Source organism: Hyperoodon ampullatus (genome assembly GCF_949752795.1).
Source record: "Hyperoodon ampullatus genome assembly, chromosome: 3".
In the NCBI taxonomy this organism is placed as follows: domain Eukaryota; kingdom Metazoa; phylum Chordata; class Mammalia; order Artiodactyla; family Ziphiidae; genus Hyperoodon; species Hyperoodon ampullatus.
In genome coordinates this window covers 86989326-87005591 of record NC_136916.1, presented here as the reverse complement: position 1 = coordinate 87005591, position 16266 = coordinate 86989326, and the positions used below count along the sequence as shown (strand labels likewise).

At 34.5% G+C, this 16266-nt stretch overlaps 1 protein-coding gene across 1 annotated transcript in view; it reads right to left on the bottom strand.

Moving 5' to 3' along the window:
• Positions 1–3423: 3423 nt before the first annotated feature.
• Positions 3424–16266, bottom strand: part of TRPM7 (transient receptor potential cation channel subfamily M member 7) — a gene marked incomplete at both ends in the record, with an annotated part of 85377 nt that continues 72534 nt past the window's right edge. The window contains 7 exons of the mRNA XM_079699116.1: positions 3424–3494; positions 12233–12438; positions 12788–12870; positions 13131–13279; positions 13902–13967; positions 14054–14104; positions 15343–15368. Coding sequence (XP_079555242.1) covers positions 3424–3494; positions 12233–12438; positions 12788–12870; positions 13131–13279; positions 13902–13967; positions 14054–14104; positions 15343–15368 — 652 coding nt within the window. The remainder of the gene's footprint in view (positions 3495–12232; positions 12439–12787; positions 12871–13130; positions 13280–13901; positions 13968–14053; positions 14105–15342; positions 15369–16266) is intronic.

The window sequence follows — 16266 nt, the reverse complement described above, 5'->3', positions numbered from 1 at the left end:
AAGACACAGTAGGAAATCAAGATCACTTTAAACATTGTACAGGACAGATCAAAATGCACAGGTGTACAAATGGTTCATTTGAAAAGAACCTGATATTCTGAAAAAAAATTAACACTGAAAATATTAATTTTTCAGAATGATTATACTCAGTAAAACATCTTTAAACAAGAATAAATTTATTTAATTTCTTTTAAAGATTTAATGATATACAAAATGTATATAGTATAATATCTTTAATACATTTTTTCTTTCTCCCCCCCATCAATATTAAACACTATTTGAACAGCTTATCTCTTTTTCCCTTGTCTGTATCTATGAGATACACTACTGAATACAAATAAGATTTACACTGCTCCCTCCCAAATAAAAATTAAAATTAGTACCTAGGGGAAAAAAAAAGAAAGAAAAATAGTCAAAGCACAGTACTTCAGACAGATGAAAAGCTTTTCTTGTTGTTGAGTATTCAACAATATCTGGGGCAGTTAAATTACATTTTATTGGCATAAAGTTGCATTGCAATCTCCCAACATCATGTAATGATAATCCAATTCAATTTCTTCAGTACCACAAACAATATGCATGTTCAGATGTTCCTACACAATTTTAAATATATGCAAGAATTCATGTTTACATTCTGATTTGATATACTGGTCAATAAAATCTTTTGAGAAGTATGTAACTTCCAAGTTGTAACTATAGTAGATATAGATAAGAAAAAAGCACTTTAACTTTTCTCACAAGGTAACTTCTCTTAGACAGTGAAGTTTCTCCTTTGATATATTTAGGTTATACCAGTCTACCATGGCTTTCTTCTACTTAACAATGTTTAAAAAAAAAAAAAAAGCACTAATACTTTGCACAATTTGGGCTCTATTTAACGAAAAAACTGGCTCTATCTTTTAAATAGGAGCCTAACCCTGATTCATAAGGTCCCTCTTAGAAAATGGTTTTCGGCTTGGGCTTTCTATATCCCTGTAGATCTAGAATTGTAACAAGCCATCTCCTTTCCCATGAGATGGGAAAAAAGAGGCATCTAGCTGGGCACTAGTGACATCATCACTGAACACACTAAAACACACTGAGGAAGACACCTGACTGCCATTTAACCAAAAGACTGGGTGATTTCTTCATTTCGCTAGCTGAATGGCAGTAAACCAGCTGCCAATAAAATCTGCACGGACACCTAACTTTGGTTAATGGTATTGCACCACATGAAGAGAGGGTATTACCCTCATCAGAACAAAGTCAAATGAAATCCTCTGTTAAAAAGAGCCCTTTAAAAAGTTATAAATACTAATTTTTCTTTACCTTTAAAATTTAACAGCTGCCAGCTGTATTGTATAGGGAGTTCCTGACTAATTTAATCAGGTCAAAAGAATATTGACCTTTTAAATGTGCCAGTTCAGCATATTCAATTAGCACATGCTTTTCTTTATTACCAAACAATTCCCTCCTAAATGAAAAGTGACAGTAACATTTTTGTGAGGTGTAGGCAAAACCGATGATTCAGTAATATTATAACATCAGACGAATAGAATTAGTTGATTCTGATTCTTTGGTGGAATTTCCAGGCTGAAGAGTCAAATCAGAAGGCTCATCGTGAGGAAATATAATTTTGTCAGGTGTATAGTCATTCCTCTTCAGATCTATATTCATGACCCCCAACAAAAAAAAGAAAAAGAGTCAGTATCGCTTAGAAACAGAAAATTAAGAACATTTTCTAAATCAATTTCCCTCTAAACATGCCAGATCTATTTTCTACAAGGTTTTTATAAATTCAAAAGTCACAAAATTTATACACATAAAAATGAAATCATTCAACAAATAATTATTACACTCCAACCATGAGTCAGTAACTCATGTAAGTGTAGAAATGCAGCAGTGAACAAGGCAGGTAAGGTCCCTGTTCTCATGGAGCTTATATTCTTGTAGGTGAAGAAAAACAAATAGAAAAATGACAATTATAAGTAGTAGCAATGCTTTAAAGAAAATAGTGTGATGAGGGTCAGGTGGGAGATGGTATAAGGTGATTCTTTTAGATAGGGCTGGGCAGAAAAGACACAGGAGGTAACATATAAGACCTGAATACTAAGAAATGACCTATCAAAGTCCCAGGAAGAGTACTCTATGCAGAGAAAGTTAACTGCGGACTGCAAAAATGAAATGGACTTGGTGTGTTCCAAGAATGGCAAGAAGCAGCATGGCTTGCATGTAGTGAATGAGGGAAAGACTAGGAGAAAATGAGGTCAAACAATCATTAATGGTCAGCAGTTGTCAAACTACAGCCTGTGCGCCAAATCTGGCCTACTTATTTTTGTAAATAGTTTTATTGGAATGCAACCATAGAAATTTGTTTACAGATTGTCTATGGCTGTTTTTGTACTACAATGGGAGAGTTGGGTAGCTGTGACACAGGCCATATGGCCCACAAAGCCTAAACTAAAATGTATACTTCCTTTGTTTGTCTTTTACAGAAAAGTTTGCTGACCTCTGATTCAAGGTTTGCAAGCTAAGTACAGATTATGGTGAAAATCCACTGGAAGGTATTAAGAAGTCTTAAGGGAGGAATGTAATCAAATTTGTTTAAAATGACCATTCCAGTCGTCACATGAAGTCTTGTTAGAGGGCAACTGGTAAGAATCCAGGAAACAAAATGGTGGCAATGACGATGAAGAGAAATTGATAAATTCTAGGAAGATTTCAGAATTTGAGCAGACAGAATTTGACAGATTGGTTATGAAAAGTAAGAAAACAAAGGAACTGGCTAGCTTTTAGGTTTTGAGCCTGAGCAACTGGGTAACCATTAATGAGACAGGGAAGCAGAATTTCGTGGGTAGGGGTGGAAAATGAAAGTCAAGAGTTCTGGAGCAAAAGTGTTACTTAAAAGTAATTCAAGTAGCAATGTAGGAAACTCAATATAGAAACAGGAGCTTAGGAAAAAAGTTAGTCTTCAGTTAAATTTGGTACTATCAGGATGTAGACTGCCTTTATAGCTATGGGATAGGATGAACTCAGGGAGTAACAGACATATATGACAATGGTTGCAGAACTGGAAAACAATGCAGTAGTATCAAATTTATACTTTATAAACAAACTATAGTCGTGCATATACTCTTATACTTTTATCTCCATGTAAAACAGAACTAACACTCAGAATATGAACTGTTAATTTTAATTTCAGTAATAGTCTATATTCAATGATCCAAATACATATTTACTACAGTATGAACAATTTTTGATAAACTTTAAATTCAAGACTTTGCCAGTAAGGCCTTAGGGAACGCAAATTAATTTGTAGCTGAAGTGTACACAAAGAACAATGTACAGAAAAAACACAATTATAATTCAAACACAATTATAATTCAATTCACAATTATAATGCTGTTAACTAATGGTGTAACCATGGGCAAATCATGTAAACTCTTATTTTATGTTCTGTAAAATGATGGATTTGGACTGGGTTGCTTTTAAGGTCCCTTCCAAGCTGTAAAATCCTGTAAATGACAATTTAAAAAACAGATATGCTATTAAATATTGCATTGTATCAAAACCAAATAAAAATTATATCTGGGCTGCCTGTTAAATTCATCATTGTGTGTTCTACTTCTGGCTTAAATGGACTAAGCATATTCCATCCTCTCTCTCACTGATTACAAGTAAAAACTGATTACAAGTAAAAACATGATACATAAAGCAACTATCTCAGATTTCTGAAAAGTAACAGCAGACATATAGGAAAAGGAAATCAGAACTTGAAGAACGATTTATATGGTGGTGAGCTTCCTGGTTTTTTCCCATCTCTTATTTCTGGGCTTAGACTTGAAGATAGCTCAATCACAGAAACATACAGTGAGCATGGACACAAAAAGCTCCAAGACCTTCTGGCCACAGGATAAGGAAGGAGGACCCTGTGGGATGGAAAATGTTGAGGGGAATTCCCTTTTTCATTATTCTTTTTGCTCTTCTGCCCTTTACCTAAGCCCTGGTCATGAAGAAGCATTCCTATAGTGGTGGCAGTTGGGCAAGAACCTACAACTCCAAGAGAAAACCCTTCTCTCTGACCAGAAGAACTGAGAATAGGTACCTCTATGATCCAAAAAGTATTATTTTCAGCACCAGAAACAGACCTAATTGCAGAATGTGTGTGACAGTGCAGGGATGCCAAAATCCTGGCTTTGTAGTCAGTGTACCCAAAAAAAAAAAAAAAGGAAAGAAGAGGCCCCCGGGAGTCACAAAGTATGGAAGAAATCATGGAGAGGAGGAAAATGGAGAGAGAGATACCCTAAATTTATGTATGAAATCCCAGACTCATGCTTGAGTGGCACATATGTGGAAAGACGGCATAGCATAGGCTTTGAGAACTAAACTATGGTGCAGACCTTCACTCGTGTCCCAGACTTGCCCTTGTTTGACACACATGAGAGAGACCTGATTAATAATGCAAAGGCTTTAAAAACTAAACTGACATTAGAGGCACAGCCACACAGATAATAGACTGGGACTTGTGAACTGAATTTAACTCAGTTGACTGCCTACTAACACCAAAAATCTCAAGGATTCAAAATTCAAAAATTCAAAATTCTCTATAGAGGATTTTTAATAAGACCTCAAATCTTATAATATAATATTCAAAATATCCAGGACACATTCTAAAATTACTAGAGATACAAAAAACAGGAACATTTCAAAGATTCTAAAAGAAAAAGACAACCAAGAGAAGCCAATCCCAAGGTTACCCAGACGGTAGAATAATTAAAGACTTAAACTAGCTACTAGAACCATACTCCATGACGTAGGACAAAGACTTGAAATGAAAGGAAAAATAAGTTTTCAGCAGAGAAATAATCAGTATAAAGAGACCAACAGGAAATTATAGTACTGAAAAATATAACTGAAATAAAAAATTCAGTGTATGAGCTTAATAGCAGAATGAAGAAATAAAGAATGAGGAGTCAGTGAATGTGTGTGTAGATCAATAGAAATTATCCAATCTGAACAAAAGAAAAAAATTAATTTTTAAGGAACTAATCAGAGCCACAAGTTCCTGGGTGACAATATCAAAAGGTCTAACATTCTTTTTATGAGAGTCCAGAAAGAGAAGAGATTGATGCAGACAAATATTTGATCAACTAATAGCTAAAAACTCCCCAAATGTGATAAAAGTCATAAATTGGCAAATTCAAGAAGCTTAGTAAAGCTGAAACAGGATAAACTCAGAGAAAGCTACAACTAGACGTAACTGCTACCTGCAGTTAACATAACCACAGAATCAAACTGCTCAAAACCAAAAATAAAGAATAAATCTTGAAAGAAGATAGATTATAATGATACACATGTATAAGGGAAGAACAATTCAAATGACTGGAGTTTTCATCATAAATAACAGAGGCTAGAAGACAGCAGAACATTTTTTAAGTGCTGAAAGAAAGAAATGTCAACCTAAAATTCTTGATCCAGTGAAAATACCCTTCAGGAATGAAAGTGAAACACATTCTTAGGTAAGGGGAACTAAGATCAACCACTAAAAAAACTAAACATAAAGATAAAACAGAATACTAAAACAGAGCGAGGGGTGTGGGGTGTGGGGTGTGGGGTGTGGGGTGGAGAAAACAACAAAAAAACCAAACCAGAGACATCAATCAGAAAACAATAAAACAGCAGATCAAAATCTAACCATATCAATAATTACATTAAATGTAAAGGGTCTAAAACAGCTATTATAAGATGGAAATGGTTAGATTTTAAAAAACAAATTAAACCTAGGAGCTAACTATATGCTGTCTATAAGAAAAGCACTTTAAATAGAATATATACAGGTAAAAAGAATGGGAAAAGATACCTGATGAAACCACTAATCACAAACTATGTTAATATCAGACAAAGCAGACTTTAGAACAAGGAGAATTACCATGGCATTAATTTAATAAAAATTAAATCACCAAGAAGTCATAACAACTGTAAATCTTTACGTATCTAAGAGCAAAGCTTCAAAATACATGCAGGAAAAATTGATAGAACTGAAAGCAAAGCAGATAAATCAACAATTATACTTACAGACCTTTCTTCTAAGTAATAAATAGAATAAATAGACAGAAAATCAGCAAGGATATTAAAAACCAGAACAGCACTATCAGAAAACTTTCCTTCATTGGGACTTCCCTGGTGGCCCAGTGGTTAAGAATCCACCTGACAATGCAAGGGACATGGGTTTGAGCCCTGGTCTGAGAAGATCCCACAGGCCGCAGAGCAACTAAGCCCGTGTACCACCACTGCTGAACCTGCGCTCTAGAGCCTGTGAGCTACAACTACTGAGCCTGCGTGCTGCAACTACTGAAGCCCGCACACCTAGAGCCCCTGCTCTACAACAAGAGAAGCCACCACAATGAGAAGCCCGCACACCACAATGAAGAGTAGCCCCCGCTCGCCACAACTAGAGAAAGCCCATGCATAGCAATGAAGACTCAATGCAGCCAAAAATAAGCAAACAAAAAAGACACCTGTAATTAATCCATAGGTCAAAGAAGAAATCTCAAAGGAAATAAGAAACATTTAAAAAATAAAACTAAAACATACCAAAAAAAATTTTTTTAAATACCAAAATTTGTGGGATGCAGCTAACACAATGCTTAGACAAAAATTTACAGCACTAAAATGTTTTGTTAGAGAAAAAGTCTCAAATGAATATTTTAAATTTTTACCCTAACAAACCAGAGAAAAAACAAACTAAACCCAAAGCAATCAGAAACATGGAAATAATAGAGAATAAGTCAATGAAACTGACAACAGAAGATAGAGTAAAACAATGAAAACAAAAAGTGGTTCTTTGAAAGTATCAATAAAACTGATACACCTTAGCCACACTGACCAAAAAACAAAAAGCACACATTACCCTAATGAAAGATGGGATTCACCACAGACGCCCCCACAAACATTAAAAAAAATAAGAGTAGTATCATTGACTCTATGTCCGTAAGTTTGACCATTTAAATAAAATGAAGACAAATATTGTATGATCTCACTTATACATGGAACCTAAAAAAACAAACAAACTCACAGAAACAGATGACTTGTGGTTACCAGAGGTAGAGGGTGAGGGGAGGGAGAACTGGAGGAAGGTGGTCAAAAGGTACAAACTTCCAGTTATAAGATAAATCAGTACTACGGATGTAATGTACAACATGGTGACTACAGCTAACACAGTTGTATGATATACAGGGTAAATACTAAGAGTTATTGTGAGGAAAAACATTTTTTTCTTTCTTTTTATTCTATCTATACAAGAAGATGGGTGTAAGCTTAATCTAGTGTGGTAATCATTTCACAATATATGTAAATCAAACCATCATGCTATCCACTCTAAACTTACAGATATGTATATCAATTATTTCTCAATGAAACCGGAAAAAAAAATAAAATGGACCAATTCCCCGAAAGACACAAACTACTAAAACTCACTCAAGAAACTGACATCTATTTTAAAAAATTAAACTTAATTAAAAAGCATCTGACAAAACTTCAGACTGAGATGGTTTTGCAAGACAATTCTATCAAACATTTGAAGTGGATAATATCAATTCTATACAATCTATTCCCCAAAACAAAAGAGGTGTAAACACAACTTATTTTTAAGGTCAGTATTATCCTGACACCAAACAAGACAAAGACAGTACAAGGAAAAAAACCCCATAGACCAATATTCTTCATGAACATAGATATAAAAATCATCAACAAATATTAGAAAATTGAACCCAACAACACATAAAAAAGATAATATACCATTACAGGGACTTCCCTGGTGGCGCAGTGGTGAAGACTCTGCACTCCCAATGCAGGGGACCCGGGTTCAATCCGTGGTCAGGGAACTAGATCCTACATGCATGCTGCAACTAAGAGTTCATATGCTGAAACTAAGGAGCCCGTGAGCTGCAACTAAGAAGCTCGCCTGCCACAACAAGGACCCAGCACAACCAAAAAATATATATATACACATATATATATATATATATGTATATATATATATAAAATATACCATGACAAGTGGAGTTTGTCCTCGGAATACAAGACTGGCTCAACATTTAAAAAGTCAATCAATGTAATTCGATGTAATACTAACCAGTTGAAGAAAAACCAAATGATCATACAAATAGATGCAGAAAAGACATCTGACAAATTCAGTGAACATTTAGGATAAGCGTCTTCAAGAAATGAGGCATGGAAGATGTCTACTCTCACTACTCCTATTCAACATTGTACCTGAATTCCTTGCCATTACAAAAAGTCAAGAAAAAGAAATAAAAGGCATACAGATTGGAAAGGAAGTAATAAAACTGTCTCTATTGTCTACCCAGAAAATTCCAAGGAATTTACAAACAATAAACAAGAACCAAACAAACAAAAACCTCCTAGAACTAAGTGAGTTTAGCAAGAACACAGAATACAAGGTCATTATACAAAAATAAATAATTTCTGTATCTATGAACAATGAACAATTTTTAAAAATTTACAGACAGTAGTATTAACATGCTTACTATGTGCCTGTCACTGTTCTAAGTACTTCACAAATACCAACTCATTTAATCCTCAAACAAACAAAAAACAACAAACCTCTATGATGTAGGTATTCTCTGAGGCCCTGGAGTCTGGCTCCCAGGTCCAAGCTCTTGATTACTACTATATTATTGGTCATAATGATAGGGACTTTTAAAAATACAGCTCAAGGGTGAGTGCCAGGCACCTGTAATTTTGAAAAAGTTCCACAGGGGATTCTGACACACACCAGAGGGTGAGAACAACTGGTCTGTGATATAACTTATGATTCAATAATAACTTGTAATTCTTCAAATATAAGATGAAGTTACTATCACGAGAGACTGTATCTGCAGTTCCTCTTCCTGTTTCACAGAATACTCTTTTCCCAACTCTTTTCCAGGCTAACTTGAAAGTCTATTCATCCTTCAGTTTTAGGCAAATCTGTTAGTTCCCCAGGTAGCATTCCCTGACTTCTAAGTTTGTCTTAAGTGATCTGCTTACCTGTTCTATTTTTTCTGCTTGGCATTTATGATAGTCCTATAATTCTCTGTTTATCTTGTCAGTATCCAAGACCTGGCTAAACCACCGAGTGCGGGGACCATGTTTGTCTTGTTCACTGTGCATTAATATCTAACACAATTCCTGGCATCCAGCAGACACATAATAAATATGTATTAAGTGAATGGACTTTGTGGTTTTATAAGTAATTAATGAAAGCATAGATCCATTTATAACCAAAAATATGTATTTATGCTTCTGGCCTTATGAAATTCTGTAGTAATTAACTTTGCTAACAATTTATATATTATACTGATTAAGAAAATGCTTACCTGGAAGTTTAAGCTTTCTACAGCAAGAATTACAGTGATGTTTTGCTCTGAAGTTTTTTATTGCATCCTCTCCTAGGTTTGCTGGGCCAAAAACCATATCACAGGATCTGTGGAATTGGTAGTTAAAAGAAAAAGTCAGTTAATGCAAATAGAAATATAGAATTTGAAATTACAAAAATGTCTTAATGAAATTATTAAAACTTATTACCTCTTTTCTTCTGCCTTTATCACAGATGGGTCAGTCAAATTTTCACCCACACCTTTATATGTATATATTAAAAAGACAATTTATGTTATATAATTGATATAAATACATAAGTATAATAAAAAGTCACAAGAGATTCTATAGCATCATCAACCATTACACAATGTTAAATTATTCAGAAGAGGATAGTTTTTCACTCTTGATATTTCATAACTTGACTTATGACCTCAACATTGCACTAGGAACAAACACAGTTCCTACGACATGAACAACAGTTAAATGTCAGAATAGGTAGGTAGGCATCTAATCTCTTGGTGACACCAGTTTCTGATGCAACAAGGCCAAGCTGGAAGTAAATATCTCCTTATTTACAATCTGCCCTTGTTTCACCGTAGTTAGCAAAGAACAATTAGGTACATGAAGGCATGATCTATAGGTCATTTTCAAAGTCTTTTGGATTTTTTAAAATCACAGGCTAACATATAAATACATTTTCTTGCAAAAGATTCAGATTTCATAAAGAGTAAGATTGTGAACATCTTCCTTCATCTCCAGCCCTCTCCAGAGGTGTTAAAAGTGTGGTTAAATCTTTTCAGTCTCATCTATTCATTCATATAAAGAACAACTACTGATATTTGAATAATCATAAAATATTTAACCCATTAGAATGAAACCTAATAAAATGGGTAGAATTTCACAATAGGAAAAGCTAGAATTAAAACATGAGTCTAATTTCTACTCAGATTGGCAAAGATTCAGTAAATATTCAGTAATGAAGAGATGGTGAAGAAATGGGCACAGTGATGAGTGATCACAGTGCTGAGTATGAATTCATATAAACTTTTGGAAAAGTAACCTGGCCGTTGCTATTGAAACTGTACTCATCTCTAAAACTAAAAATAGGGTGACTGTCTCATAACAGAGGATGTAAATAATGCTATGCCTCCATACTACAGCTGTTAAAAGGAATGACTCAGATTTATCAATAATGATCCAGAAGATGGCTATCATGTATTATTAGGTAGAAACAAAACAAAACAAAACAAGTGAAATACACACACACACATACATATATATAGCATGATCCCAGCTGGAGGAAAATCACAACACAAAATGATTAAAAATAAGTTTAAAAATTTGTAATTTGTCTTCACAAAGGTAGAGGAACAGTAAAGATGGGAACATTTTGTTCTTTATATATTTCTATATTGTTTAACTTGTTTGTAGTAATTGTCTAAAATATTTCTATGAAAAAAACGGCTCCATGAACACATTAATTTTGTAGAGAACATCACTATTACTCTGCTTATTAAAAATAACTGCCAACTTTTAGTGGTCTCACTTTCTAGGCATATTTGAAGATGGATTTGCCTGTCTAATAATATACATCAGAGATTTCACTATATATATCACTTAATCATTTATGTAAAATGATGAATTTACTGAAAAAAGAACAGCTATTTTTACACAGATTTTCTTTCTTGAGTTGGTATTGAAACTCAATACCAACTGTTTGCTTTTCAACAAATTGTTTATATTTGGGAGTATCTATATAATGAAAGAAGTCATCAAGTGACAAATATTCTAAACAATTGTTTTTATGTGATTTGAAATCTGGTCTATGTTGACATTTGAAATTAAAGCTGCTCTTTAGGGGCAAAAAAAAAAAATGGAACCTATAATGTGAAAGTATCATCCAGGCAGAGCTGGCAATTTGCTCAATTTCATTTTTCTTTGACCTTTCTGTGAAGCTGCATAAACATTACTCTAAGCAAATCACTGCTCTCCTAGTCATAATTTTTTTCCCTTTTACATGTATGAAGGAATCTGTCTACAAAGATAGCTATGCTCAGTTTTTCCCTCCTTGTATACATGCTGCTCTACCTTCCAAGTGCTTGAATCTATTCCCTACCTCTTGAATCTGAGCTGTCCTTATAACTTACCTTGACCTGTAAAATGTGGCAGAAGGGATGTGGGCCCACTCTGGTCCTAACCTAAGAGTTTCTGCTTTCTCTCTGGAGGAAGCCAGCTGTCATGTAAGAAGTCTAATTACCTGAAACTACCATGCTACAAAAAGTCCAAGCTACCCAGCCATGTGGAAAAATCACTTCATGGCGAACTGAGGAATTCAGCTGTCTTGAACAGAGACCTAAGACATTTGGCTCCAGTCAAGCTGTCCAAACTAGTCTCCAGCCATTCAAACCCTCCAAGGGGACAGTAGAGATGAGCCATCCCCAAATTCCTGAACCAAAGAAGTGTAAGCAAGCAAAATGGTTGTTTTAATCCACTATTAGGTAGTTTAGTTCACAGTAATAGATAACATAAACACCAGGAACAATACAGATAGTTGTTATTGTTTTAAAGAAATGGTCTTTATACTTTTAAAGAAATTAAGGCTACAGATCTATGAGTGGAATAGGGGATTTCACATGTTTTTGCTTATTAAAACATCTGTATTACCTAAATAACAATTAAGATAGCATCCCACTCTTCAGGGCCCTGATAGCTATATACTATGGCTGTTACTGACTTGCTTTTTTAACAGCTTCTGCTGACCTAAGATTTTACCCATCCATAAATTAGCAGATTTCTGTATATTGCTCATAACACATGAATAGATGAGAAACTAATGCATAATTCCCTTTTAGCAGTTTTTTAATAAATTTACCTTGTAAATCAAGTACCAGTAACTCCCCTCTTGTATATTCATAGGTCCAATGGCTAAAGGCTAGCATGATCTCTTCCAGTGTATTTGTTGGAATAATCTCATCACCATTATTGTTGTTATATTTTCTAAATTCTCCAGTCATACATTCTTCCACAGCAAACCACTGTCCTGCTGAATGGCAATACAGCAGGAAAACTTCAAGGAACCTTATGAAAAACAGTCATAGATATTACTAGTAGTTTTTTTTAATGATAAACAACCAAATGACAATTTTTATTGATTTAATCTTAACCAATACACAAAATATGCCATATATAATTCTTTCAGCTCTGCAAACACCTACACTTATTCACATTTTTTAACTCAAGTTCAGTGCCCTCAGAAAGGTTCCTGCTCAATTTAGTCATTTTATCCTATACAAGTAGTTTTCTTAATAAAATTAGAATCCATCTTTAAAATGGGTAAATAATGAAATACTCAGCATCAATAATGAAGGTCAAAAGAGAATGCTATCCACATAACACTAAAAAATCTCAAAAATGTTAAAAGATTTACCTTGGAGAATATGGTATGGATTTGGGTTTCATTTGGTTGAAGGCAAATGTGAGCTTTTGTGCTGCTCTCTGTTGTTGAATTTCCTACAGAACAGAAAAAAGAAACCCTCGTTCAACACTGAAATTAAGACTATTTGATTTATCATACTTTAGAAGTGAAAACATGAAGCTCAAATAATGCTTCACTGTATGCATTCACTAGCACTTACTCTAAGACAAAGATGCAGAACTGTATCTTCTTTATAAATACTTGACCATGTATTAACCACCTCAGGAAGAAAAGATTTGATAATATAAAGATGTCCTGATTTGAGGATATCATGTTCTGACCAAGTACACTGTACTTTGACAGCTCTTCGTAAGCCTCCTCCCATCTCCTCTTTACTTAAAAACTCTATTTTGGCACAGAGGCCTAGCTGTGACCACGAAGACATGCTGTTATTCAGTATGTTGGGAGAACTCTCTTCCAAGCGATACACTGTGACAGGCTCACCTGCAACATGAATAGACATATTTTAAGGTCAAAGTATGACTCTGAAAATCACAAGGTAGAAATTGGCAGGTATCTTTAGTTAAGATTAAGTGAGGAATAGAAGATGAGATGGATCAAGTTGTAGTTTTATAAAAGAAGTTTAAGGGCAAGAAATACTCAGAAACCAAGGATCTAATATCTCTAAATTCATCTGTATTTGGCAATAATAAGCATTTTTGAAATCGTGAACATTTTCGAGAAAAACTTTTAGAAAGCAATTAGACTTCTAAACACTTCTAAGCGAAACTTTTTAACAGGAGGTTAGATCTGTTCCACAAACCCTGTGATATCAATTTATCAACGCTTTCATTGCTAAACTACGGATCAAGAGCTTTTCTAAATTAAAATACACCACTGCTTCCGATATGCCAGAAATAGAGAAAATCAATACTTCTGATGCTTCCTTCAGTTTAAACATACCTGAATCTTGTAGTAATCAGGCTGATTAAAATTTATATGAAATTAACAATTCTTAATGTGATCCTTCGTCTTTCCGTCACCATCCATGTTCTATATTACAGTTAAAACCACATGTTAATTAAAGGTTTATTTTCCCTCTTATTTCTTTACTTTTTGGATTTACCTCTTGGAGGCACAGGTGTAAATGGAATGCTCTGGGATAATCTCATCAAGTTATTTCTTTCCACAGCTGCATAAAAATGAGAGAGAAATAATGAAATCCCCAAAAGCTCTATGAACTACTAAATTTTGTTTTTAATATTTACTATTACTAACCTGAGTAATAGTAATTGGTATCCATAACTGGTTTAAATGGAGAAGCAAGACCTAAAACGGTAAATAAACAAATGAGACCCTTTTAAAAGTACTAATGCAGCATAAATTTTTGTTCAAGCATTCTCATTTAATCATCCCAAGTTTCCTTCATGTAACTCTGTTCACAAAACAGAAAAAAACAGTAATAAATTATGACCATCATGTGCTTTATTACCCTATTTCATTATGCCAGATTAGTGGTAACTGTGTAGTATGACACCTGGAAGGGAAAAAGCACATGATGTTTCACACTCTCCTGTTATAAACTGCATTCTTCCCTTATTCCCTACTCAAAAAGAAAAGTACCAGACCTTTGGGGTGTGGGGCTGTAGCCCTGTAACCATTTTAATGGGTTGACCATGAGAAGATATAAAATAACAAAAAAGCCCCTCTTCCATCTCTAAGTATATCTGAGGACTTTACTTTTTTTTTACTTTTATTTTTTTATTGAAGTATAGTTGATTTACAATGTTGTGTTAGTTTCTGTGAGGACTTCACTTTTTTTTTTTTTGGCCACGCTGTGCGGCTTGCAGGATCTCAGTTCCCCAAACAGGGATTGAACCTGGGGGCGTGGCAGTGAAAGCCCGGAATCCTAACCACTAGGCCACCAGGGAACTCCCGAGGACTTCACTTTTTAACTGTACTGAGAAAGATGGAGAATAAATTGAACCTGCTATGTGTTAAATTTCTAGAATATAAATGAAAAAGAACCTATCGTCTTGCAGAAGAAGAAAGCTAGTTAACAGTTATATCATTGTGTGAGAGGTATAAAATATAGTGTGTATGTGTGTGCGTATGTGTGTTCTCACACATGCACACAATACAGGACTGTAGAGGAGGGGTACCAAATGTCTCCTGGTTGAAGAAAGGTTGAAGGATATCTCAGAGGAAGAGGGCTTTGTGAGTGCAAGGTCAAGGGTGTCAAGAATATCTCCTGCTCAGGTTTCACCTAGCTGACTGAGAAAGTACCATTCACTAACACAGGGAATATAAGGGAAGAAGCAGCCTGGGTAGCAAGGATGAAGGGGAGTGGGGAGACTTTTGTAAAACGATCATCATTCACACGGTGAGTTCTTGTATTTGTGAAACACTTATAATGAAGAGAAACAAGCTGAGGGGAGAACTTTCTACTACCTTGGCTTTTTCAAATATGAAGTCTAAAATTTCTTACTTAGGACAATGTAGTATTTGCTAAAGTAGATCATATACAATCCTCAGTTTTTCACATTAAATCTACCACACAGACTCACCATTTAATGTTCCTTCTTCAGATGGCCTAAAGAAACAACAAAAAATTTAAGTTACAATTTTAGTAACTTAAAATTAGTTTTGGCTACCACAAAATTTTTTATTTTATGAAGTTACTGTTATTTAATATAACATTATTAAAGGAATTCTGAGATTCAGATTCACTTTTGTTTGAATATTTGCCGCTTCCCTTAAGCTTGTACCAAATTCATACACAGATATGTATAAATCCATATGTATATACTTTATCAACAACTTTTACCTCCAATTTATGCCTACATAAATATTATTAGTAGTTTGATACCAAACTGAAGGTTCAGTACTAATACAGTAAAATATTCCATGACTCCTCTATTTGTGGAGATTCATTCCAGTACTTTAATAATGCCTTGAAATGACTTCGCAGGATTCTAAAAATACTTCAACAGAATTGATGGGCAAAGAACAGAGAGAACAGCATTTGTATATCATTTTGCAAAATTCAATTGCTAATGCTGAAAAAAATTTTTTTCCAATGTTGAATATGTTTATTTATAACAACATATACTGGTACCAAGTGTAGGTTCTATTAATCCCAAAGATTCCAGTGCAAATTAGAGACAAGTGTAGTGGAAAGGAAAGGGGAATGGGAATCAAGAAAAATAGATTAGAAGCTTAGCTCTCCCATTATACAGTTATGTGGCCTTGCTCAGGACTAAAAGGACTAGATCCAGAAAGGACCACTTGAGTAGGAGACCTTGGTAATCTCTTTCTAGCTCTTACATTCTATCTGATCCTGATATTTCCTGTTGGCTTTCACCTTAGTAACATAAATATTTCCTATAGGAAATACTTTGACCCTAGCATCAGCCCTTTGTCTACTGCTGATAAACCACTCTTAGCACCCAAAGAGTACTGACCAACTCCACCTTCTGGGTACTTCTATG